The sequence below is a fragment of the Bombina bombina genome, chromosome 7 (assembly GCF_027579735.1).
Source record: "Bombina bombina isolate aBomBom1 chromosome 7, aBomBom1.pri, whole genome shotgun sequence".
In the NCBI taxonomy this organism is placed as follows: Eukaryota; Metazoa; Chordata; class Amphibia; order Anura; family Bombinatoridae; genus Bombina; species Bombina bombina.
Genome location: NC_069505.1, coordinates 85,451,969 through 85,479,605, shown reverse-complemented (window position 1 = coordinate 85,479,605; position 27,637 = coordinate 85,451,969). Strand labels below are relative to the sequence as shown.

The 27,637-nt window shown below is 43.1% G+C and overlaps 1 protein-coding gene across 1 annotated transcript in view; it reads right to left on the bottom strand.

Moving 5' to 3' along the window:
* LOC128636245 (mucin-5AC-like) overlaps positions 1 to 27,637 on the bottom strand; it is a 154,854-nt gene that overhangs the window by 41,420 nt on the left and 85,797 nt on the right. Inside the window, exons 11-16 of the mRNA XM_053689282.1 lie at positions 25,888 to 25,998; positions 24,287 to 24,466; positions 22,838 to 23,077; positions 14,965 to 15,121; positions 11,335 to 11,463; positions 6,873 to 7,017 (exon numbers count right to left, since the gene is read on the bottom strand). Of these exons, the coding sequence (XP_053545257.1) occupies positions 6,873 to 7,017; positions 11,335 to 11,463; positions 14,965 to 15,121; positions 22,838 to 23,077; positions 24,287 to 24,466; positions 25,888 to 25,998 (962 nt within the window). The remainder of the gene's footprint in view (positions 1 to 6,872; positions 7,018 to 11,334; positions 11,464 to 14,964; positions 15,122 to 22,837; positions 23,078 to 24,286; positions 24,467 to 25,887; positions 25,999 to 27,637) is intronic.

The following is a 27,637-nucleotide window of genomic DNA, read 5'->3' as shown; positions in this document are numbered from 1 at the left end:
ATTTTAGTCGGGGGGTATTTTAGGATAACCGTATGAGGGGGGGTTCGGGCTGGTGATCGGAGTGAAGGTTGAGGGGTTAGGTGGGTGGCTTATCAGGGGAAGTAGCGGGGGGGTGGGGTTTTGAGAGCTCTGGGCAGTGTTTTAGGGTGTTGTGGGCTGGGAGCCGGTTTTTGGGTTAGAGGTGAGGGAGCATAGGGGCATCTGAGGAGACGGGGAATTTTATTTACGGGGGCTAGGTGGCGATTGCAGGGAGTAGGCTAGGTATTAAGCACAGGGGTGGGGTTACTGGGATATGGCTGAGCAGAGGTGGGCAGCAATAAGCTGTAAGGGGAGGGGTGTGGCGAGGGGCGTGACCAGGAGGGATGGATGTTGCGGCTAACAGGTACGCCGGCGGGGGGACAGGGAAATGGTAGGTTAGGGTGGGTTTCTCATAGGGTATGGCCGGAGAGAAGGCCTGTAGGAGTGGGTAGGCGGAGAGGGCGTTAGGTTGGTTGGAGTGGGCGGGTCTAAAATAAAAATAAATAAATAAATAAAGTAGGGTAGAGGCAGCGGTAAGGTTTAATATTATGGTAGGATAGGGAAGGGGTAGGAGCAGTTAGATATGTAGGTAGAAGGGGTTTTTATGATGGGGAGTGCATGGGGGGACGGTCTGAGGGGGTGCAGGGATGTTAGCTGGGCAGCTGGGGTGAGTCACAGGGGTTTAAGATGGGGGGGAGTATAGTGGAAACAATTTTTGGAAAGAGCAGGGCAGGGTGCAGGGTGATTAACTTTTCTTCTGGTTTCAGGGTCTGCCGCGGGAAGCAGGAGGGGTGTGGAGGCTACGGAAGCCAGGAGGAGTGGCATTGGGGAGCAGCAGGAGGATATCACGGATCCACCACTAGAGTTGGAGGCCAGTGGGAACTTTGAAGAAGAGGACCCATTGGAAGGAACGTCGTCGGGTTCAGTTACGGTTGGCCAGGTAGGGGGTATGTCCACCCTGGTGCAGCTTCTTCAGATGTTGTCTCCACAACGGAGTGCAGTAGGGGTAGGGCAGGAGGAAGGAGGCCGGGGGGCGGAAGGGGGGGAAAGGGGTGCATTGACTATGTCTTCTTCACAGTCTGTAGGTGCAGGTAGGAGGGAGAGGGGCTCATTGCCCGCTGTCAGGATAGGAGTTTCCGGCGGTCGCCGGAGGTCGAGATCGCCAATACGGTGGCCCCAGGGAGGAGGCAGGTCTGGGTCGCCATCCCGAGCGCGGGAGGAAAGAGAGCGAGACAGGAGCAGGCACGGCAGTGGGCGTTCTCCTGCCAGGCGAGGCGACGTACGAAGGAGACTGGACAGCAGCAGAGGTCCTGAAAGCGAAAGGAGGGAGCAGAGGAGGGAGCAAGGGATGGAGTCGGCACAAATCCCAGTGGCGGTGCAGCAGCCTGCAGGTGAGGGTACGGCTGGGGGTGCGCCAGGAGTGACTGTGGTGGAGAGTGGAGAGAGAGGCATGATATTGGCAGGGCTGAAGGGGTTATTGGCGGCATTGGAGAAGCCTAGCAGCGGGGGGGTTCCGGTTGCTGCGGCATGGGATGCCCCTGGTTCGGGGACGCAGGGTGTAGTAGCGCCGGGAGTAGCAGCAGGAACGCAAGGGGTGGTAGCACCGGTAGTAGCAGCACAGAGTAGTGGCATCGCGGTAACAGCTGAGTTACCGGCGGTGGGTAAGGAGGTGCTTAGAGTTCCGGAAGGGGCGCTTAGGAGGCCTTGTTTATGCTTGGTGGGCCCGTTGGGTATTCATCTAACGGCCGAGTTGCGGGAAAAGATAGGGAAGAGGGAATTTGTGGAGATATTCTCCCTGTTGCCCTTGGAGCATGTGTTAGAGGTGAAGGAAGATGAGAAGGAAAAGGGAAAAAAGGAAGAGGAGGAAAGGAAGAAAAGGTGGAGGAAGTTGCCCAAGACATTTGCGAATTGGTCATGGGCCTTTTGGATTTTAGCTAGTGTTTTTTGCGAAAAGTTCCCCGAGCAAGGGGCTTCCCTTTTTTGCTATTATGAAGAGATAGCTAGTGCCTTTGGGACTTATGGGGGCATGGCCTGGTGGAGATATGATGAGGGATTCAGGCAGCGAATGGCAGTTCGTCCGGAGATGCGCTGGGACGATAGGGATATGGGGATATGGTTAGAAATGATGACCCCGTTGCGGGGGGCTCGTTCCTTTCGGAGTTCGGGACAGTCGGGGAGCATCCCTGGAGCCAGCACAGGAACTGGAACAGCTATCCGTAAAGGGCTGTGCTTCCAGTTTAATGAAGGACAATGTAAGTTTGGATCCTCGTGTAAATACAAACACGAGTGTTCGGTGTGCGGTGGGATCCATTCCGGGGCGAAGTGTTTCCGGAAGAGCAAAGGGGGTAACAGGCCAGGGGAATTGGGTATACCGGGCACGGACGCCGGTGAAAGTAAAAACGATGGTTCCCTGGCTCGAGGCGTACGCCAATGAGCGGGGGCATGTGGGGGACGCGGAATTGCTCTTGACGGGATTTAGTTCTGGGTTTTTGATTCCTTTTAAGGAGCAAGAAGGCTCGTCCTTCACGGGGAATTTGAAGTCAGCAAGGGAATTTCCGGAGGTGTTGAGGGAGAAGTTGGGGAAAGAAGTCAGACTGGGGAGGATGGCGGGTCCATTCAGGCTACCTCCTCTCTCGGGACTGAGGGTGTCTCCTTTGGGGGTGGTTCCGAAGAAGACTCCGGGGCAATTCCGGATGATACATCATTTATCCTACCCGCGGGGTATGTCAGTGAATGATGGAATTGACCCGGAATTGATATCAGTGAAGTATGCCTCTTTTGACAAGGCAATCTCGGTCGTGAGGAAGGCGGGCCGGGGCACGCTGTTGGCAAAGGCGGATGTTGAATCCGTTTTCAGACTATTACCGGTTCACCCGAGGTTTCATCACCTCTTGGGGTGCAAATTTGAGGATCGGTTTTATGTCGACCTCTGCCTCCCGATGGGCTGTTCAATTTCCTGTTCATATTTTGAAAGGTTCAGCTCGTTTGTGGAGTGGGTGGTCAAAAAGAGGTCGGGGAAGGTCTCAGTAGTGCATTACTTGGACGATTTCCTTTTTGTGGGCCCGGATGGGTCCGGTATATGTGAGCTCCTGGTAGCGGTTTTTGGTGAAGTGGCTCAGGAGTTTGGAATTCCGATTTCGGAGGAAAAATCGGAGGGCCCGGCTACGACCCTGAGTTTTCTGTGGATCGAGATTGACTCGGTCAGAATGGAATGCAGACTCCCGGAGGACAAAGTCCGGGATCTGCGGGAGGTGATTGACGGAGTCCTGAGCAAGAAAAAAGTCTTACTTAAGGATCTGCAATCGTTGTTGGGTAAGTTAAATTTTGCTGGTCGGATTATTCCCATTGGTCGGATTTTCTGTCGCAGATTGTCACTGTCTACAGCTGGAGTTTCTAATCCCAAATTTCACATCCGCATATCGTCAGATATGAAGGAAGATTTGAAGATTTGGCAAATCTTTTTAGAAGACTTTAATGGAACTTTGTTGATCCAGGAGGCCGGTTGGTCGGACGACCAATTGTGTTTGTTTACAGATGCGTCGGGTGCTCATGGATTTGGGGCTTTTCTGAATGGTATGTGGTGTGCGGGGGCCTGGCCGGAGGTTTGGGTGGAATGGAGTTTGACAAGGAATCTGACATTTTTGGAGTTGTTCCCATTGGTGGTAGCTTTGAGAATTTGGCCTGAACATCTCAGGGACAAAAGGGTTTGTTTCCACTCTGACAATTTGGGGGTGGTGTGGGCTATTAATCGCTTGACAGCGAATTCTCCGGCCGTGATCCGTTTACTGAGGGCATTTGTGTTGGAATGCTTGAGGTGTAATGTATCATGGAGGGCGGTACATGTCCCTGGACGGCTTAATGTAATTGCTGATTCTTTATCCCGGTTCCAGTGGGATCGATTTCGAGAGGTGGCTCCAGGGGCGGATGCGGAAGGTTGGGAGTACCCGGAGGATCTGTGGCAGCTTGGCTGCCAGGAACATTGAGTCTGGTACAAGGGGCTTTAGCCCCTAACACATGGAGGGCTTACGTCCGAGTGTGGAAGTTGTGGAGGATTAGAATGGAGCTGGATTATCAAGAAGGTACTATGGAGGAGGAGATGAGATCTTTGGTGGAGTGGATAAGATGCTGGGGGAGGGAAGGGCTGTCGCCATCAGAAATACGGAGGAGGATGGCGGCTTTGGCGTTCCTGTTCAAACTGTTGGGACAGGTAGATTTGACAAAAATCTTTGTGGTACGGATGGCGGTGAAGAGTCTGTGTAAGAGGAAGGCGTGGGCAGATGGTAGGCGGCCGCTAACATTTGCCATTTTAGAAGGTGTGATTGGGAGGCTGGGGGGTGTTTGTTCCTCAGGTTACGAGGAAAAGTTATTCAAGGTGGCATGCGTGCTGGCTTTTTTCGGAGCCTTTAGGGTATCGGAGCTCATGGGGAGGAATCGGGGGGACTTAGGAGGCTTGGCAAGGCAGGACGTGGTGTTGCAGGAAGAGTTGGTGGAGCTTTGGGTGAGGAGGTCCAAGACGGATCAGGAAGGGAGAGGTGCTATGGTAGTGCTGCATGCGATTGGGGGCCGATGCTGTCCGGTTGGTTTGGTCCGGGAATTTTTTGAGGTATCAAAGAATTCATCGGGTCCACTGTTGGTGCACAATGATGGGATGCCCTTATCTAGGTATCAGTTTGTGGCGGTGGTGTGAAAGGCGTTAGTGGCGATGGGGTTGAGAGGGGAAGATTTCAGTTCACATTCATTTCGAATTGGGGCAGCGACGGAGGCAGCATCTCTAGATTTGGATGGTGGGGTGATCAGAAAGATTGGCAGATGGAGGTCTGAAAGATTTCAAGGGTACGTGAGGCAGGGGCTGGTGGTACAGCCAGGGGGTTATTGATAAGTGGAATTCTTTGCTTTATTTGACAGGGCCGGTGTCTTGCTGGATCTTAGGGCACTCCTACATATTTTGGGCGAGGAAAGCGGCAGCTGTTAAGGACAATGGGTTGCAATTGGGTTTCTCCAGGGAGCAGGTGCATATACGGTGGTTGGGGGTCCGAGGTATGAAGTGGGCCCAAGTGGTTGGGAAGGTAACAGAATATGCCAGGGTGTTTTCCCCCCCTCAGTTGTTAGTTCTCCATGTGGGAGGGAATGACTTAGGGTGTATGCCTCAGAAAGATTTGTTATGGGGAATGAAGAGTGGGATTGATAGGTTGTTATCACTGTTCCCGGGTATAATTTTAGTGTGGTCAGAGATTGAGAGCAGGGTGGTATGGCGGTCAGCTTGGGACACCAAGAAATTGGAAGCTTCCAGAAGGAAGGTAAACAGGACAGTCAGTGGGTATGTTAGGAAGCTGGGCGGAGTGAGCCTTAGACATGTGGAATTTGAAGGGGAGTCGGGCAGGTGTTTCTATTTGAAGGATGGGGTCCATTTGAATGAAGTAGGTCTGCACCTGTTTAATTTCACTATTAAGGAGGGGATCGAAAAGGCCTTGGCCCTGTGTGGTGGTACTCGCTGAAGGCGAGTGGTGGCGGGGTGCTTGCTGTGATCTGTTGAGGCTTACGCCTGATAGATAGTAGCTGGTACTTCTGTTGGTAATAGAAAGTGGAAAGTGATGGTGGACGCCCCGCCCCTGAAAAGGGGTGGGGGCTTATGGAGAGGTTAAAGGCAAGCACTGTGTGAATTGTTAGATATGAGGTTGTAATGTTTATAAAGTTTAACTTGTGTTGTTGATTTAATAAACAGGCTGCGGCCTTTTCTTCCCCATAAAGTTTGTGGTGTCTTATTGTGAATGGATGGAGTGGACTCAGAAATGGGGGGTCAAGTCTAGCCCGGAGGATGCATAGAGGAAGGGCTATTTGACCCCCACTTTATGGGAGTGATGGTAGGCTCCGCTGTGGGGGTGGAGGTTGATAGGAGGAGATAAATACTCCTCCCCTGCTGACAGTTGGCACTTGCAGAGTTTTGAGCAGCACGGAAGGGGGAAGTTTTCCCGCCCTCCCTCCCCAAGATTAGAGGCTAGTTTGGTTGTCGCAGCTACGGCGGGGTGCTTGCTGTGATCTGTTGAGGCTTACGCCTGATAGATAGTAGCTGGTACTTCTGTCGGTAATAGAAAGTGGAAAGTGATGGTGGACGCCCCGCCCCTGAAAAGGGGTGGGGGCTTATGGAGAGGTTAAAGGCAAGCACTGGGTGAATTGTTAGATATGAGGTTGTAATGTTTATAAAGTTTAACTTGTGTTGTTGATTTAATAAACAGGCTGCGGCCTTTTCTTCCCCATAAAGTTTGTGGTGTCTTATTGTGAATGGATGGAGTGGACTCAGAAATGGGGGGTCAAGTTAGTTAATAAAGAAGTGCATATCTTGAGTTACTAAAAAGTAAAGTTAGATTTAAATTTCTTATTTTCAGCCAAGAAACTGGTACACTGGTCATTAAAAGATTCTTTGAAAAGCCTGCTTTCAAACATATTAGGCAGGCAGAAATTATAAATACTCAAAAAATGTTCCATTATATTTTACTTTAACATTGACTGCATATCTTATTTTTCCATGAAGGTGTGAGGAAAACCTTAAAAATCACACTGAAAACCCTGTGTGCCACTTGTTATTGTGGATCACATTTTTAACCAAGTTTCTTAGTTAAATCATATTCAGAATTTTGGAAGTTCTATTAATTCAAATGGCTTTAATGGCTTAGAAAAAAAGCAAACATATGATCTTTCATATAACTGTTTTGAACAGTATTTCTCATAGATTAGAATCAACACTAGAGAGAATTACATGTTGTGAACACTATACATGATTATGATGACTATACATGAATATACATAATTAAAATGTATATAAATTCTCTTTTGCTGTAAGGAAATATATTTTTTACCAGACTGTGCAGTTTTCATTTGTAGGGACTATGGCACCCAGTTTATAGTGCTTCCTGTCTCCATCATAGCAGCCACATACTGATACACATTCCATTTCATCCTCATCAAAAAAGGGCTTATCCTCTGGGCATTTTGGGTAACACCCTTAGGAAAAGAAAAAAGAGGGAAGGGGAATATGTTCAACTTCATTAAACTCCATTATGACTCCATGTAATAAACCACAAAATTATGATTAATTTAATTAAATGTAAATTAATTAAATATATTAATTGATTCAATTAAAATTACAAAAACGTGTACGTAATATTTTATTGTGCTAAAATGTTTTATTATTGTACTATTAATTGCATAAAATTGAGTTTAAATCCTACAAAGGTGTTAAACACATAGTAAAAGTCAATAATGCAACACTGGGGGCCTAGCTAAACACAGATGGTGAGCCAATAATAGCAGCTTTATGTGTGCAGCCACCAATTAGCAGGTAGCTCCCAGTAGTACATTGCTGCTTTTAAGCTAACCTAGTTATGCTTTTAAACAAAAGATTTCAAGTGCATTGAGATATTAGTATAGTAGTCAACGAGCAGAAGTAAATAGATCATACTCAGATTGGAGAAAGGCAATCAGTGGAGTTCCCCAGGGATCAGTACTGGGCCCTCTTCTTTTTAATATTTTTTATTAATTACTTGGAGCAAGGATTAAATAGCAAAATCTCTATTTTTGCAGATGATACAAACTTGTGTAAGGTTATTAGGTCAGTGCAGGATGGAATTGCTTTTCAAGGGGATTTACAAAAATTTGAATATTGGGCAGGTAAATGGAAAATGAGATTCAATATTGGAAAATGTAAGGTTCTACATTTTGAGAGTAAAAAAAACAACAAAACATGCAACATATTACTTAAAAGGGACACTAAACCCATGTTTTTTCTTTAAAGATTTAGATAGGGGATGCAATTTTAAGCAGTTTTCTACTTTACTCCTATTATCAAATTGTCTTCGTTCTCTTGTTATCTTCATTTGAAAAGCAGGAATGTAAAGCTTAAGAGCAGCCCCATTTTTGGTTCAGAACCTGGGTTGTGCTTGCTTATTGGTTTGCTAAATGTAGCTACGAATAAGCAAGTGGTATCCAGGGTGCTGAAACTAAAATGGGTCAGTTCCTAAGCTTTAAATTCCTGCTTTTTAAATAAAGATAGCATAAGAACTAAGAAAAAATGATAAAAGGAGTAAATTAGAAAGTTGCTTAAAATTGCATGCTCTATCTGAACCATGAAAAAAGAAAAAAAAAATGGGTTTAGTATCCCTTTATATGGGACTAGACTTAGCCAAACAGAGGAGGAAAGGGATTTAGGATTGGAATAGTAATAGATAACAATCTAAAGATAGTTGCACAAGCTTCTAAGGCTAATAAGATACTAGCATGTATTAAAAGAAGCATCAAAGCAACAAAGTAAAGCATATTGTTTTTCACTATATAAATCCCTGGTAAGACCTCACCTTTAATATGGAGTCCAGTTCTGGGAACCAAAATAAAAAAAAGACATTGCAGAGAAGGACAACAAAAGTAATAAGGGGAATGGATAATTTAAGCTATGAGGTGAGGCTAGACAAACTGGATGTTTTCTTTAAAAAAAAAAAAAAAGGCACTTGAGAGGTGATGATGAAAATTGTTTGTGACAAGATGTCACAATTTAAGGCTAGAGGAAAGGAGATTTAATCTTCAGCAAGGTAAATGTTTTTTTCACTGCAAGAGCAATCAAATTGTGGAACTCATTGTGACCTGGGTTTGCAGTGCATAGAGCAGACTACGGATGACTGTAATGACTATGAGCTTTAAGAGTTGCTTAGAGATATTTTGTAGGGAAGTCAGGTAATCTATAAGACTGCACTGAGGGGTTAGCAGGTTTAAAAGATAAGGGAGCAGAAGGGAGAGGAAGAACCACACTGGGACAGAACAGACATGACTGGTGGAGGAAAGTATATAGCAAAATGTTCTAGTAAAGCAATACAAGGAACAATAGATCTGAGGAAGTGAAACATTAAAGTACTTTTGCCCCAAGGGTTATCATATGTGGCAGCATGTGCAGAAGCCTAGTCATTCAGGTATATGCCATGTCAGATAAGCAGCAAGCAAGAGACTGCATTGTGACCTATTGATATGTTTGATACATAACAGGTTGACCAGTATTCACATGTAGAAGGATTAGCCAATGGCAAATGCAGCATAGGTGACCTCAGAAGTAATTATATAGCATCAGTAGTAAAACAAAGAATTATGAGGAATGAGAGAAAACTATGGTTTTGCATTGGGGAACTTTGGCAATTATGGTGAAAGCAGCACAGTTAACCATCATATTCAGAGTAGACTTCACAGGTAAGTTCAAAGAGCTCTGGTTCTTTAAGTAGAAGTTCAAAGTATGGATGGTCTCATAGACCTATGTTTCAGATTATTTTAAAGTTTGACCCCTTTAGGGATGGTCCTTTTCTTATTCATAATAATGGGCTAGCACTTTCATGGTTTCATTTTTTTTTTTTTTAAAGAGATCATTTAAATTTAATTTATTTAAGCCAGGTGAGTACACTATCATTCCTTTTATATGGAGTTTGCTACAGAAGTGGTGCATTTAGATTTTGGTGAGGTGGTTGATAAGCACATAAGGTGTTGGGAATTACATTGATAGACCAGGGTTTCTCAACTCAGTGAACCATAACAGACTATATCCAGACCAGATTTAAATTATTTCTATGCTTGTATGCAGTTCATGCTATAAAACAAAAACCAAAAAATAAAGAGTAATATTTTAAATCTGAATTGTTAGTGTTCCCTGAGGTCTGCTTCCATTCTTTCCAGATATCTAATTGTAACTGTACTGTCCATGATGGTGGTCCAATTGGGCTTTGATCAACAGTTAATTCACTTTCATAGCTGTGTTTTAGTCATATAAAGGAATCCGTCAGTAATACTTCTACAATTCAACTAAAATTTTCAATGAATATTGGAAACTTCTGTGTTACATGTTTATCGGGACCCTCTTTTTTAAAAAAATGCACCTTACTTCCACATTAAGGGCCAGATTACAAGTGGAGCTCTTAATATCGCTTTCATGAAAGTGATATTTGCACTCCACTGTGTATTACCACAGAGACGGCATCAGAACCTAAGCCAAGCGAAGGGGTAAGTAGCGCAGCGATGGCAGCAACTATAAATATATATGTATATGCTTTTATATATATATATATATATATATATATATGTGTGTGTGTGTGTGTTAATATGTGTATATAAGCAAAATATACACAATCTTTTAGAATGAAAGAGGTAACCGTGGATTTCCTTCTTCATGAAGCATATTTCCAGCAAACTCAGTATTATTATAGTGTACGTGTCTCTATTATTATCACAGTGCACAAAAACAAGATAACTATCTCAGAATATTCAAAAAGATGTACAAAAAAAAGAGACTAGGGGGTAGATTTATCAAGCAGCGGTCCGCACGAAACTTAAAGGGCCATAATACCCAAATGTTTAAACACTTGAAAGTGATGCAGCATAGCTGTAAAAAGCTGACTAGAAAATATCACCTGAACATCTCTATGTAAAAAAGGAAGATATTTTACCTCAAAAGTTTCTCTGTAGCCACATCCCATTGTAAAGGACTTCTAAACAGCAGATTAGTATGTCTGTCCCGGGACAACGGAAGGAGTGAGCATTCGTGCACTCTCATCTTATTTTCCTATTCAGTGTAAGGAAGTTTACAATGAAATCTCATGAGATTTAAGTGCAATCTCATGAGATCACAGTAAAAGAGTTCATGACCTCAGCAATGCTGATGCTGATTGGCTGCGCTTCATTTCTTCATTTTTTTTTACCTGCAGCTGAGCAGCAGCTGAGTATAACTTTGTACAAGAACTTACTCTGCTGAGCTTAGGAAATTGTGAGGTAAAATATCTTCCTTTTTACATAGAGATGTTCAGGTGATATTGTCCTGTCAGCTTTTTACAGTTATACTGAATCAATTTCAAGTGATTTAGCATATGAGTATTATGTCTGTTTAAGTTAAGAAGCAGCTGTTGTAAAACTGCTGCTCCCTAACTGATCCGCCACCACAGCAATCATCCCGATCGGGATGATTGACAGCCCCTGCTAGCGGCCAATAGGCTGAAAATGTACAGGGGGCTGCATTGCACAAGCATTTGACCAGAAATGCTTGTACAACAATGTTAAATGCCAACAGTGTATGCTGTCGGCATTTAGCGATGTCGGGCGGACAGGATCCGCTACAGCAGATCATGTCTGTCCGACGTATTATAAATCTACCCCAATATGTGCAAATCGTATAAAAGTAAGTGAATAAACTTTTGTAGCAATATAATTTACAGGCTATGTAATGATGAGTAAAAAGTGAGAGATTATGCACAATCATATTCTGTAAGGAGATGTTTGACAGTTTTAGCTTTATTGTACCTTCTAAACCTCTTATCTCATAAGAGCATTTCCCCATGGGATTCCTACAGGTCTTCATACAGTGGGATCCACAAGCTTTATAGTGCCACTCACAATTTCCATCCCGGTTGTAGTAATCACAGAATAAAGCTGTTAAAAAAATAAAAAATACAAATAAGTCAAACTGGACGCACACATGATAATAATAAAACAGGTCATTACAAATATATAATGTATAATGAATATGAGATAAACCCTATAATGATCATTACCAGCATTGCTGTAAAGATGAGTAAAAGAATGTTTAATCTTCATACCCTTGACAATTCATTACCTTTCTCTCATTTTCTTTCCTTGTCTATTTTATATTTCTATATCAAATTATATATATACTGTATATATATATATATATATATATATATATATATATATATATATATATACTTGATAGTTAACTTTTTACATTATACACTTTCAGAGCTTTCAACATTCACAATTAATATCTGGGATAGGGGGCAAGAGATAGAGCTATTGCATCCTGTGGTTGGAGACCCTGTGAAGGATGGGTGGAATCAGGGTAGGACAAGATGTGTCAAGGGCAGAGAAGATGCATATTATCGCAGGACTAGTTGATCCAAGAACATTTGAACTCCAAATTTAAAGTGGTGGGTATTTTTGTATCATTTTTTCTACCTACCATCTCTTCTTCTTCCTCTTTCCTATATGTTTATTTTTTTAATTTTTCAACATATGTATATTGTTTTTTATAAATCCATGTCTGTTACTCACCTGTCTCTTTCTTTTGTGTTCCTCCTTTTTCCCCCACTCTATTATTCTCTCAGTATCTTATTCCATATTTCTCCTTTTCCTATACAACTGATTTCTATATAACTGATTTCAGGTTTCATTCTTCTTACATTCATTTTGTGCAATACTCTGTTTTTCAATCTTCTCCCTCCCCCCCGTTCCTTATCCTATTGCCTTTTATCTCATATATTTCATATATTTTAAACCATTATGATTATTTTGTGTATAATTAAAAGGGTTTTTGGTTACCAATCTTTTTGCATCTTTATTGATCCCTGGTTACCTATCTAATAAATTATTTTATGTCAATTTGTATGTTTGTTTTTTTCTTCCCATTGGAGGGATCATTGTCTACTTGATCTCTGGGAATTGCTCTTGTCAGCCAGTGATCAATTTTCCCCTAGAGATAATTTGCACACATAGATGATCTTTATTTTTAAATAGACTATTTGTAATCTACTAAAATGATGCTGTTTCATATGAATATTCAAATATTTTTAGTCTACTTTACTTTATAGAAAACATGAAAGAAAATGTATTTTTTTTATTCAAAAGTCTGCATTCTATTTTAATAAACAAAGGCAATACAACTCGCAAGTTCTAAGCACCTCCCCCTCTCTAAAAGATGGTGTTCTCTTGATCTTTAAGCTTTTATATAGACAAAATTTTAAGTTAAAAAAATAATAATACCTTGGAAGACAATTAAGCTATAAGTATATTATGGTGATAATCCCACTACTTGCTTTATTTCCCCAAGTCCAAAATTTCTTGTACCTCAAGAGATTGCATTTAAATGCATCATCATGTAGATGTTTACCAAACACTAAGGGCCCAATTCCCTAAAACTCTCCAATTTATAGAGAAATTATCTCACGGACCTTGTGGGGTGGGGGGTGTCAGGCTTCACTGAATAATCCAAGAAATAGGGGGGGGGGGGCAAAAAGTCCCAGGGCCTGATGACATAAATCTCTCTGCTTAGATGAGATGCTATAAAAAGATCTTCCACGATTGAGATTTTACAAATTCTGATTATGCTTTGAAGGTTTCTGTATAACGCTAACTGGTAAGAATTATACGTTGTATATATATGAGTATATTTTAGAAATTACAGTGCACTTTATACTTCTATTTTAAAAAAAGTGAAAAACAAGACAGCTTCAGTTTCCTAGAGAGCTTCATTACTTTCTATGAGGCAAATACTAAAAAATTCAGTATCCTGGAGAGAAATTATAGTGAAGACTTCACAGGGGCTGGAAACCCCAAATAGATAAGAGATGCAATGCATAGAAAGTAATAATAATCTCTGGGATACAGAATTCCACAGGGTAGAGGGAAGTTATATTGGCCAGACTTCCATATCTTCTACTGTAATTGACTTGTGATTGGTCATGCCTCAGACTTCTTCTATTCAGCAGTGCCCGTTACCATCCTGTATTGCTTCTAAAACGTTTACAGGTGATAGAGTGTCTTATATCTGATATTATAACTCACAGAATACAGAGCACATAACAGAAGATAAATGGCATCTGAGTGAAATTCTAATGAGTCCTTAATGATCACCTAGCTTACATACTTCAGGCCTTAGAAGGCCAAAACGATCGTCTGGGGTTGTCATGTTCCTTGTTCAAAGAGTAATTGCCTGGTGTTTCGGGACTGGACTAACCTTACTTGGCGGGATAATGTTCACAGCACATCGATAAATGCCGACAGTATACGCTGTCGGCATTTATCACTGCACAAGCAGTACTTGTGAACTACTTGTGCAATGCCTACCCTACAGATTCGTGCCCAATCAGCTACTGGCAGGGGGTGACAATCAGCCCGAACATATAGGAGCTTGATAATTCGGCCCCATGGTCTCTAACTAGTTTGGTAAATATTTTTATATAACTTAAAATACTGACTTATAATACTTTTTTTATTATCTTTAATGCTTAAACAAAACTTAAATTTTGTCAAAAACAATAACAAAGAAAAAATATTATATATATATTTATATACACACAGAGATATATATATATATACACACAGAAATATATATATATATATATATATATATATATATACACACACACAGATATATATATATATAATGTCATGAATATGCAATACAGGAATTATGCAACAATGGCAAAAGAGTAGAGTAACATTATTGTTCACAACAGAAACTGTTATTTTTTTCTTTTCAGCTAGCAACTAGCCCAGATTGCATGAGTAGCACCAAATTGAGCAGCACTACATCTGGGAGTTTATTTGTACTTACTTTAGGTACAGACCTAGATTGATGATATTTCAAAGCTGCATCTTTATCACTGAATTGTACAGATTAACAATATAGTTGACACTTTCTACAGTATTTGCTGTGTTATGACATTTTCTCATATTTAACGACCCATTATAGTTGAAATATGAAATGCTCTAATTCATTAGCGCATGTAATTATAAAACTAGTGACCCTGCACCTCGCAAAGGGGTTAGACACATAGTAGAAGTATCACTCAGGACCTCTTTGCGGAGGCAGATTTTCAACACAAAAGGCTCCATTTATCATTCAGCGGGTGGACAATCTGATTGGGATAATTGCGATCTGACACCTAAAGTGTAGAAAAGAGGATAAGTAGCAAAAGACTGCTGTTACTTGACTATAATTTCAGGCTCGCTCTAGGGCTGGGGCTTTGAAGCGGTTATCGCAACTTGATAAATGGAGCCCATAGAGGTGCAATAAAGTAGAAAGATCATGTAACTACAATGGATCTTTAAATTTGTAGCTTATTTTTAAGTTTCAACCAACCAACTCTATTTATGTTGCACACAATAGACAATAGAGGTTTCTATGTAACTTACGACAGATGACTGGTGTCCTCCATGAAATACAAATACCCAAATCTCCACAGGCCAGAGCATAAGCAGCAACAGCGGTGCAAAAACATTCACAGTCTCCTCCAGTGTTACAAGCACAAGAGTCGGAAACACAGGCCTCATAATATTTCAATGGATCCACCTAAGAAGAACAAAAAAAGAAAAAAAAAAAAAAGTTAGTCAAAGATAGCTAACACAATCAGCTGATTTCTAATGCAAAGTACAAGATGTCAAGGAATTCTGGGGTAGAAAATCAGTACAAGTTTTCATAATATCATCTATCTATCTATCTATCTATCTATCGATCCTATAACAGTGCCACATTTAAAGTCAATGAGCTTGTGATATGACTCTGTGTACTGCCAATGTTTGTCTGTGGAGATTACAAGTTATTTTGCTGGATTATATGCACCTGTTAGCAATGTGTGAGGCTGAAAACCGGAACTAAATAATTAGTAGGGGTATCCATGTATTTTTGGCCATATGGTGTCTATATTCATTTTACTACTATTGCACAGATTAACTACTTCTATTTTTTTTATTATTCCTAGCTTTTGTCTAAAAATAATTATTGAGCAGTACCTTTAAGAAATGAATACAATAATAAAAATGTGTTGATTGATTTGTTCATTCATTTAAACCATTTCACTAATAGCAGCAACCAACAAGGGCTTCACGTCTAGACTAACCAATAAAAATCCACCAATGTCCTTCTCATTTAATTGATTTCTGTGTTACCAAAGAACATAAGCTTCACTTTGTTTTTGGCCAATCCTGAACCCTTTATGGGATGTTTAAAAATTCAATAAAGGTCCCAGCCAGACATATTTTCTTTTACTTAACACTCAGTCACCTTGCTGCTTGCTTATATTGTGCTATTACAGAAAGTGCTGCCAGATAAAGATAGGAGAGCGAGGAGTGCGGAGAATAAGATAGAAAGGATACAATGCAAAGAAGAAGGAATAGTGAGGAGAATAATGAATAACAAACAAAATGTGTATGAATCAAAATAAAGAAAAGGTTTGGATGAAAGAAATAGAAGAAGGGCACCTGTGACCCCACTTCCCCCCTCCAGGAGTGGATTATTCCAGGTGGGTGGGGTTGGGGAAGATTGATAAGACCCCGTACTGGAAGTGAGGTCACAGGTGTCCTTTCCGGAGCAGCACGGCAGGAGGTGTGTGTGGTGCAAGTACTTACCTGGTGATGGAGGCCTTGCTGCAGGAGTTGCTGTCAACGGCGAGGAGGAATGGAGAAGGATGGATCAGGCAGCAGCTGATGACAGCTGGGGAGGCAGCCAGAGCAGATCCGGTGATGGAGCCAGTAGTCGGGAGCAGAGGACGGCCGGCCAGGAGGTCGAGGCCACCGGAGCGGTTGAGTCCAGAAGTTGCCAGGAGGAGATCCGGTCGGGAGAGGAGCCAGCCGGCAGGTCCGCAGGAGCAGTTGGAGCCTTCGGAGAACGGCAGAGGTCGATGGACTGGAGCGGGGGCCGAGGCCAGGCCTAGGGTGTCGCTGAGGTCTGACGTCATCACGGCACGTCAGCGGGCGGAGTCAAGAACTTCGAGAGGCCCCGGAAGAGCGGGAAGGACCGGGAGAGGCGTTCGGGAGGCAGGTAAGCAGCTGAGCTATCGATGATTGGGGCCTGTAGGCTGAGCTATCGAAGATGGAGGTGTTTGGGGGGGGGGTTATGCAGAAATATAGGTGGGAGGCCCAAAAATGTTTTCACACTTAGGCCAAAAGGTATGCCCAGAAGGGAATGAGGGGTGGATCGCGGGGGGGTGCCAGGGATAAGGCTGGGGGGGGACCTGGAGGGGTATGACAGAGGGCCGAAAAAGAAGGCCTGAGCAGGGGAATTGGATTGTGGCTGGGAATAAGGCCGGGGTGGTTCGTATGGCAGCGGGCTCCAAAGAGAATTAGGTTTGAAGCGCGGGAGGGGGGAATGAAGCTGCCGGGTGGTCAGGAATAGTGGGGGGTTTTAGTGTTGCGCCGGAGGTAAGGCCCGGTAAGGAGTGGGTAGGTAGGCTGGGTGGCAGGGAATTAAGGCCAGGGACGAGGGTATTATGTATTGGGGGCCCGCGAAGGGGCCTGAGGGCTGCCGATCAAGAGCGGCCCACCGGGTGGGGCGGCTGGGGAGGGAGCGGGGGCAAGGACACAAAAAAAAAAAACATACATAGGTATACGTTCTGTACGCATTATGCCCTGTGTCTTCCTTGCCCCCCCCCCCCCCCCCCCTCCATCCCTCCCCTCTTTTTCCTCTCACTTTTCGAGCTGGTGGATTTTTTGTTTTCTGAGTTCTTAGGGGCTTGTGCAGCAAGGTGGATGTGGGTTTTTGGGGGAGATACCGGGTAGGCCGGGGGGGTACAGGGATTCGGGGGGCATTAGGGCTAGGGATGAGGCGGGGGAAAATGGGCGGGCAGCCAAGGTAAAGGGCCAAAAAAAAAATAATAATTCATAAATGTAAAGGGTTTTGAATAACATAGGACCTAGGAGGGGTAGGTTGCTGGAGGGTTTTTGTAAAAGGGAACGAGGGGGGGATCGCAAGAAGGGGCAGGTGGAGGGCTGGTTTAATATTCTGTTGTGTTGCAGGAGTGGCGGGGGAAGAGCGAAGGGGCGAGGAGGCTTTGGACGCCCCTGGAGGAGAAATTCCAGCACAGCAGGACAGGTACACAGAGCCGCCGCTTGAGCTTAACGCCAGTGGTGACTTTGCAGATGAAGAAGATGACCCCTTGGAAGGAATTTCAGCAGGACCTGAAACGGCAAGTCAGGTAGGAGGTCTGTCCACCTTGGCGCAGATCTTGCAGCTTTTGTCGCCTCAACGGAGTGGAGGGGGCCGGGGGCAGGGTCTCAAAAAGGGGGGACAGGGCATAGGGGGGTCTCGGAAGGGAGAGAGGCTATTGCTATGTCTACATTGCAGGTGCAAGGTGCAGGAGACAGGACCAGGAGAAGGGACACGCAGCCGGACAGGTCAGCGACCTCAGGAGGATGCAGGAGGTCTAGGTCGCCACGAAGGAGGACAAGGGGAGGTGGATCGCCGGCATCGCCCACCTGGGCTCGGGTGGACAGGAGCCGCGACCGGAGCAGGTACGGCAGAGGGAGGTCACCTGCCAGGAGGGAAGCAGTACGGAGGAGGTTGGACGTTAGCAGAGGAAGGGAGGAAGAAATCAGGGACAGAGGCCGTACGGACGAAACGAGGCCAGTATGCGAGGTTGGACCTGGAACGGTGCAGCAGCCAGCAGGTGAGATGGCTGGTGGGGCACCTGGTGTGAATGCAGCTGTGTCTGGTGAAAGGGAAGCGTTGGTCGCGGGTTTAAGGACCCTGCTAGCTACATTAGAAAGGCCGGGGGGAGGACCTCGGTGGCGGCGGCATGGGCTACGCCAGGGCCTAGCCCGGCGGGTGGCGGGACGCAAGCGAACGCTTCAAGTGTGGAAGTTCCGGCGGCAAACGGGGGTGAGGTGGTCCGAGTGCCGGAAGTGACCCTCAGGAGACCATGTCTCTGTTCGGTTGGCCCATTGGGGATTCACTTAACCAGTGAATTGAGAGAAAAGATTGGAAAACGGGAGTTTTTAGAGATCTTCTCGTTGTTACCCCTTGAACATGTTCTGGAGGTCAAGGAGGATGACAAGGAGAAGGGTAAGAAGGAGGAGGAGGAGTGGAATAAAACAGTGGCGCAAGTTACCAAAGACTTTTGGGAACTGGTCGCGGGCCTTCTGCATCTTGGACAGTGTCATATGCGAGAAGACACCAGACCAAGGGGCCTCGTTGTTTTGTTACTATGACGAGATTTTGAGTGCATACAGAACATATGGGGGAATGGCGTGGTGGAGATACGATGAGGGTTTCAGGCAACGGTTGGCGGTACGGCCCGAGATGAGGTGGGATGACAGAGATATGGGCATATGGCTTGAGATGATGACCCCTTTGAGGGGTAGCTATTCCTTTTGGGGCTACGGGCAAACGACCGGGAGCGGGGTTTCTGGGGGATCTGGAACGGCACTCCGAAAGGGAGTGTGCTTTCAGTACAACGAAGGGCAGTGTAAGTTTGGGGCCTCATGCAAATACAAGCATGAGTGTTCTGGTTGCGGGGGGGATACACCCCTTCGCTAAGTGCTTCAAAAAGGGTAAGCAAGGGGCCCGAGCAGGGGACATGGGTCCATCGGGCGCGGACGCCGGTGAGGGTCGAAAAGATGGCCCCATGGTTAGAGGCGTACGCACTTAGGCGGGGGCACGCGGGGGATGCCGAGCTGCTCCTCACAGGTTTCAGCTCGGGTTTTATGATTCCATATAAGGAACAATGAACGGGGGATATTGCGGGTAACTTAAAGTCAGCTAGGGAACACCCGGAGGAGCTAAGGAAAAAAAATTGGAAAGAAGTTAGCCTGGGAAGGATGGCGGGTCCGTTTGCAGACCCTCCCCTGCCTAACTTGAGGGTATCACCATTGGGAGTGGTGCCCAAAAAGGTCCCGGGACAATTCCGTATGATCCACCACCGGTCGTACCCAAAGGGGCTGTCGGTCAATGATGGCATTGATCCGGAATTGGTATCAGTCAAATACGAGTCGTTTGACAAGGCAGTGTGGTTGGTGAGAGCAGCGGGTACGGGAGCTTTGATGGCAAAAGCGGATGTCGAGCTGGCTTTTCGGCTCCTCCCAGTTCATCCAAGATGTCATCATCTGTTGGGGTGCAAGATGGATGGAGCCTTTTTTGTGGACTTATGCCTCCCGATGGGTTGTTCCATATCATGTTCATACTTTGAGAGGTTCAGTTCCTTCGTGGAGTGGGTTGTGAAGCAGACGGCAGGTGTTTCATCTATGGTACACTACTTAGATGACTTCCTGTTTGTCAGGCCGGCTGGTTCGACAGTATGTGAACAATTGGTCCATGCGTTTGGTCAGGTGGCTATCGATTTTGGAATCCCAGTGGCAGCAGATAAATCGGAGGGTCCCAGGACGTCGCTGAATTTTTTGGGAATCCAAATGAATTCCGTCAGGATGGAGTGCAGGTTACCGGAGGACAAAGTGGCCGACCTCAGAATGGTGATCAGCAGGATGTTAGGGTGCAAGAAGGCTACCCTCAGGGATATTCAGTCGTTGCTGGGAAAGCTGAACTTTGCCTGCAGAATAATTCCCATTGGCCGAATATTTTGCAGACATCTGTCATTATTGACGGCGGGTGTTTCAGACCCAAGACACCATGTTAGGTTGTCAATGAAGGTCAAAAAAGATCTAAAAGTGTGGCAAACATTCCTAGAGGAGTTCAATGGGAAGGTGATAATACAGGAAATGGGCTGGTCGGAAGACCAGCTGTGTTTATTCACGGATGCTTCAGGGGCCCACGGTTTTGGGGCATATTTGAATGGCCAATGGTGTGTGGGCAGATGGCCCGAAGCATGGGCGGAGTGGGGATTGATAAAGAATATAACTTTCTTGGAATTATTCCCGTTGGTAGTGGCTTTGAGGATCTGGCCGGAGCAGTTGTGCAACAAAAGGGTATGTTTCCATTCAGACAACCAGGGTGTGGTATGGGCGATCAACCGCTTGACGGCAAACTCGCCGGCGTTGATACGTCTTCTGAGAGTGTTTGTGTTGGAATGTTTGAGATGCAACATATCTTTCAGGGCAGTACATGTCCCGGGGCGGTTAAACGTTGTTGCTGATGCTTTGTCCCGATTTCAGTGGGACAGGTTCCGAGCAGTGGCCCCGGAAGCGGAGCAGGAAGGAATTGCATGTCCTGAGGAGCTATAGCAACTGGGTTGCCAGGAACGTTGAGATTGATCAGAGGGGCAGTTGCCCCTAACACATGGAGGGCTTACGCCCGAGTGTGGAGGTTATGGGAACAGGTGTTGCAGGACGAACGGTCTCAAGAGAGTAGGAGGGGTGAATTCATGGTGTGGATGGACTGGGTGGGTTCTTGGGAGAGGGAAGGGCTATCGCCCTCGGAGGTGCGTAAAAGGATGGCAGCAATGGCATTCCTTTTTCGATTGACGGGTATGGAGGATCTTACAAAAGTTTTTGTAGCTCGGATGGCGGTCAGGGGTATGTGTAGAAGGGGATCCCGGACGGACGGTCGAAGACCAGTTACTTTTGCAATTTTGCAGGGGTTGGTAGCGAGATTAGGTAGGGTGTGTTCCTCAAGGTACGAGGAATTGTTGTTCAAAATGGCCTTTGTACTGGCTTTCTTTGGAGCATTCAGAGTGTCGGAGTTGGTGGGAAAAAAAGACGTAGTGGTGGGGGAGGAAGTAGTTGAGTTATGGGTCAGGAGGTCTAAGACGGACCAAGAGGATAGAGGAGCAGCAGTGGTACTGAAGGCAATTGGCGGTGAGTGCTGCCCAGTAGGAACAGTGAAGGAATACCTGGGTGTTTCCGGCCATGCGGCGGGACCGCTGTTAGTCCATGCGGATGGGTCATTGCTGTCGCGTTTTCAGTTCGTGGCGATCATGCAGAGGGTATTGGGTGAGATGGGAATCGGGGGTTCGGAGTTCAGCTGGGGTTTAGTAGGGACCATCTTATCCTCCGATGGTTCGGGATACGGAGCATGAAATGGGCACAAGTTGTGGGCATGGTGGTTGAGCACGCCAGGCTTTTCTCCCCTCCGAAGGTATTAGTTTTGCACTCGGGGGGAAACGATTTAGGCTGTATGCCACAGAAGGATTTGATTGAGGACATAAAAAGAAGTTTAGACAGGCTGGTTCATCTGTTTCCGGGTATGGTACTGGTTTGGTCTGAGATTGAGAGTAGGGTGGTATGGAGATCTGCGTGGGATGTAAAGAAATTGGAGGCTTCCAGGCGAAAGATCAATAGAACCATTACTGGGTATGTCAGGGGCTTAGGGGGGGGTTAGCTTACACCATGTAGAGTTTGAAGGAGAGTCGGGTTAATGTTTTTACCTTAAGGATGGGGTGCACCTCAATGAAGTGGGGTTGCATTTGTTTAATTTCACTCTTCGGGAAGGGATCGAAAAGGCCTTAGCTTTAGGTGGCGGTACTCGCTAGGGAGCGAGTTGTGGCAGAAGTGCTTGCTAGTTCTGTTGAGGCTTACGCCTAATGGAATATGGATGGTATTTATGGAGGTGTAAGCAGATGAAAGTGAGGGACGCCCAGCCTTGAAAGGGGTTGGGGCTTATGAGAAAGTAAGAGCAAGCACTGAGGTAGATTGTAAATAATGTTGAAAAGTTAAGTTAAGAAATGTTAATTTATTTTGTTTGGTTAATAAATAAGCTGCGGCCTTTTCTCTCCCAATCAGGTGTTGTGTGTTTATTGGTCAAGGAACGAGTAATGGGAAAATGTGGCGTCAAGAAAAGGCCCGGATGAAAGAAATAGAAGAAGGGCACCTGTGACCCCACTTCCCCCCTCCAGGAGTGGATTATTCCAGGTGGGTGGGGTTGGGGAAGATTGATAAGACCCCGTACTGGAAGTGAGGTCATAGGTGTCCTTTCCGGAGCAGCACGGCAGGAGGTGTGTCCCGCCCTCCCTCCCTGTATAGTAAAGTTGGATAGTGTCGCAGCACAGGCGGAAGTGCTTGCTAGTTCTGTTGAGGCTTACGCCTAATGGAATATGGATGGTATTTATGGAGGTGTAAGCAGATGAAAGTGAGGGACGCCCAGCCTTGAAAGGGGTGGGGGCTTATGAGAAAGTAAGAGCAAGCACTGAGGTGGATTGTAAATAATGTTGAAAAGTTAAGTTAAGAAATGTTAATTTATTTTGTTTGGTTAATAAATAAGCTGCGGCCTTTTCTCTCCCAATCAGGTGTTGTGTGTTTATTGGTCAAGGAACGAGTAATGGGAAAATGTGGGGTCAGGCTGAGTTTATGGGAAAAACAAGAAAAAAACATTTTTTAGATATCTTTATTAAAATAACTAACTTACGTATGGGTGGCAAGCAGAGAATACATTGCTATTGATAATACTGCATTGTTTTTGTGCCCATGATTGTCTGTAGGGGTTAATGATACAGGGATCCTTGGTGTCTTTTGCATCTGGGCAGTTTGTAGACATTTTCCAGCTGTTTCCAAATTCATCAGTGCTTGCTACAACCGCATTGCCTCGGGTAGTAAAATCATTATTTCTATTTCCATCATAGTTACCACAGAGTCCGCAAAGTTTCCCCTGGGAAAAAAATAATATAGTGATTAAGAGCAACTCTATGCATGTTAGCTTCAGTCTGTGCCTGTTCTAAAACATCTCTTAACTTAATTAATAATTTGATTATCATAGAGGTAAAACGTTTATTAATATAACTGTGTTGGTTATGCAAAACTGGGGAATGGGTAATAAAGGGATTATCTATTTTTTAAACAATAAAAATTCTGGTGTAAAAAAAATGAAATAACAATCTTACCTTTAAAAAACAAAACAAAAAACGAACTTGTGGGGGATGGCTGTTTAGGGGTTAATAAATTAAGGGGTTAATTAGGGGTTAATAAATTATATTAGTGTTTGCCATGTGGGGGGGGGGGGCAGTTTAGGGGTTAATAAATTATTTAAGAATGTAAGTGTACTTTGTAATGTATTTTTGTTGTGTTATGTGCAACTTTGTATTTTTTGGAAACCAGTTTACCACAGCTCTTAGGTCACTGAAAGGATTGAAGCTTAAATGGCGATTGGGCTAGCGCAGTCGGAATTTTGCTGAACTTGTCATATCACGGGAATGAAAATGGCTTGTGAAATTGTTGCACTAGTGCAAACCCACAGGTTTTATTTCTTGATTCAGATAGAGCATGCAATTTAAACAACTTTCTAATTTACTTCTATTTTTTTCTTTGTTCTTTTGAAATCTTTTCTTGAAAAGCAGGGACAAATGTTTAGGAGCCAGAGTTTTGCAATAAAGTTATCCATTTTCAAGAGCACTAGAGGGCAGAACTATTTCCTGCCATGTAATGATCCAGATGCCTACTTTAGGTATCTCTTCAACACAAAATGTCATGAGAACGAAGCAAATTTGAAAAAAAAAGTAAATTGAAAACTTTTTTTAAAATGGTATGTTCTGTCTGAATCACAAAGGAAGATTTTTGGGGTTCATATCCCTGAATATTTCTATTGTATTTGTATTCCAGTATTTCTAGAACACGTAAAAGAAATTTAAATCATGTTATTTATATGGAATTATATTTTCTTTTTATATAGTTTTGCATTTTGTTTTAAGATATTACAATATAAAATAAGTGCGCTACTATTTGCCAGATAAAAAATGATTCCCTTTCCTTTCATTAAATATGCAATGAAGATAAATTTGGCAACTAAGGAAACATGTTTTGAAATATATTCTGAGAGTTACTGCATTACATAATGGGAAACAGTCCACTGTTTTTTACATACCTTATATTCACTGGATACTTTGATAAATATGCTGGTTTTCTTATCCCACAACAGCAGCAATCCACTCTTAGTCTCTATCACCAAATAAATACCCATTAAACGGACCCTGTATGGAACAGGCACTCCGAAGCCTCTTTTTATTACATTTAGATGATCGTCAGCAAGGATAAGCTCAAAGGTCTGTAGAGAAAATCTTATGATAGTCAGAATACTAGCAAGACAATTGTAAGTGAAAATAAAGGTATTAGATTAGGGTGACCAGATGTCCCGTTTTTATCTGGATTGTTCTGTTTTTAACACACTGATCTTTGTCCCCAGAACTTTTTGAACGGACGCCAAAATGTCAATTTTTTTAGCATGACTGTGTACTTATTTAATTTTAATTATTTATACGCAACACATGCACTGGTATTATTTTTATGTCCATTACAGCGCTATGACATGGTTGCTGTCAGCAGCTCTGCAACTGGGGATCTACAGTTCCCTGCATTCTGCGGTGGTGAACATGTATAAAAGGAGGCGGAGAAGTCTGTGTGTGGTTTTGGTGGTGGCTGAGTGGGTGGATTGTGAGCAAAGAGCTGATCTGCAGAGGGAAAGCAATTGACCATCAGAGAGCAGTTGAACTTAAAAGAGAGAGAGAGAGAGATATTTGATGGCAGAGATTACTCTATAAGATTATAGTTAAAGGGACATTAAACACTAAATAAATGCTAGATTGAATGATGCATTCAAAGAAAAGATATAGGTGAACATAACATGTAGCTGTATTTGTTAAAGTTTCATTAGCTGTTTAAATATTTACAAAGTAAATGTTAAGTTTTATTGTCTATAAAACAATAGTCATGTTGTAACTTAGGTTATCTTCTCTGCTTTGGCCAATTAGGGGCAGTTATAAATAGGTCACTAGAGTATGCAGCCAATGGCTGTTTGGAAACAGTGTTTTGCACTTCCATTTCTAACAGGAAGTGAAAAGCTCATGGTTTCTGAAAGGAATTACAGGAAAAGTGGGTCAAATAAATAATAAAAGTATGTGGCAAGGTTTTTTTTATATATATTATTTATTATTTTATATTACCATCTCAAAGTGTTTAAGGTTCCTTTAATAGCTACTAATTTATTTTATTGTGAAGTGATATCTGTTGTGATTATTATATTTATATTACTAGATGTGAAATAGGTAGAACAATCATCTTTCAAAAATAAAATAAAGAGGGTCATACATAGATGGAGTCTTCTGCCTAACCAATTTAAAAAAAAAAAAAATCACCAGTTACACACGCTAGTAATATATATTGTATAGCTTGTTATATTGCTTTCTGTATGGCTTCCGCAATGTTGCTTGGAAATTTCTAAATTAGTAACAGTGATTATAGCTATTATTTTCGTTCATTATTTAATTTACAATAAATGGTTTAAAATGCTGCAACCAAAACCTAGTCTAATAAATCATTCTTTTTGTTTTAAATATGTTGTGTGTTATCAATGAAGTGTCCTTCTTTGTTCCTCAGATCTGGTCACCCTATACTAGACCAACTAATTTTATACAATTTGCATCTTTACAAAATAAATTTATTGCAAAGGGAAGAGAATAATTTACTCACCCCTAGAAAGATCCTTATAGATTTGGAGCAGGTGGTTCCTGCTGTACCACATGCAATGTTCTCCGTGATAATCCTAAAGTTGCTTTCACTGGAATTCAGGTTGCAGTAATCCTTGATGTTACACAGAGGTAAGAAATGTATTTTATTTTAAAACTGTTGAGTTCAGTAGCAGAAAACATGAGGTTCTTATACCACATTAATTATCAGTAGTTAGATTTGATTTTAATATTGTGTACAGTTCTGGAGAGCATAGCGTCAAAAGCATATTATAAGTAACCTAGACATTGTTCTACTAAAATTGTATAATGACCAAAAAATTAAACTGACAAAGATTTCATGATTTTAGAATGCATAACTTATAGGAGATAAGACAAAAAGTATTTGAAGGGATATAAAGGTCAGAAGCAATGCAATACTGGGAGCTAGCTGGTAATTGGTGGCTACACACATAAGCTACTTATCATTGACTCACCAGATATGTTAAAGGGAAACTAAACCCAAATTTATTATTTCATGATTTGGACAGAGCATGCAATTTTAAGCAACTTTCTAATTTACTCCTGTTATCAATTCTCTCCGTTCTCTTGGTATCTTTATTTCAAAAGCTGGAATGAAAGCTTAGGAGCCAGCCCATTTTAGGTTCAGCACCTGGGTAGTGCTTGATGATTGGTGTTAGCAAACAGCAAAACATACATTGGAATTTTACCTACGTCATACACATCATCACTTGCCAGTGATGTCAGAGGCGGAGCGAAAACTTGCCGGTCGAAGATAGCGGCATGTGGAGCAGTAATGTTACTGCTCTCTATCCATGTCCATCTGGTTTGTTAGTAATCTCTGGACAGTTTTTATGTACTGTCTCATATTGGAGCCCTATGTACTAACAATATACACTGAAGATTTTACTTTTTTATATTTCAATCAATTGTTTTTATTATACATGCCGTGTGATACTGTTTGCCCACCAGTATAAAAGTGGGTGCGCACATTACACAGAGCTTGTCTTAGCTTTATTACACATGAGTAGTGAATCGACCATCAAAATAATACATTTTATTCATTTACAGTATTACACTATATTCTGTTTTCTCTCAATTGAGGACCATCTGAAGGCTCGGATCAATATATTTCTTCTTGCTATCATTTTTTTGGATGGACATATCTTTTATTTTTAATATATATTGCACTAATACTTATTTGCACTTTTTCATCACTAAGCTGTTAAAGAGTTTTCACACACACCCCAAAAAAAAAATGCAGCTCCTTAACTCGTCCGCCACCTCTGAGGCGGCGGACAGCAATCCGCCCGATCAGAATACGATCGGGTTGATTGACACCCCCTGCTAGAAGCCAATTGGCCGCGAATGTGCAGGGGGCGTCATTGCACAATTTCACAAGAAATGCTTATACAATAATAAATGCCGACAGCTTATGCTGTTCGTCATTTATCAATGTGCGGCGGCCATTGTTAAATTGGCCCCATAATCTCAAGTTAGAGGTAACTGGTTTAGTAATAATTTGTGTAAGCACTTTCAGAAAAGATGGTTGATACATGTAGGCAATAACAAATACTTTAATGGAATTCAAAAATTCCTGAAATATGCAGAAGGATATAATGAAAATTAATGATGCTGGTACTTGAGAATGAATTATAGACAGAATGGACTGTCTTACTCTTATCTTATTACTGTTTCTATATGTTAACATGTTTAAATACAGATCTTTTACTATATTTATGAAAATCATTGAG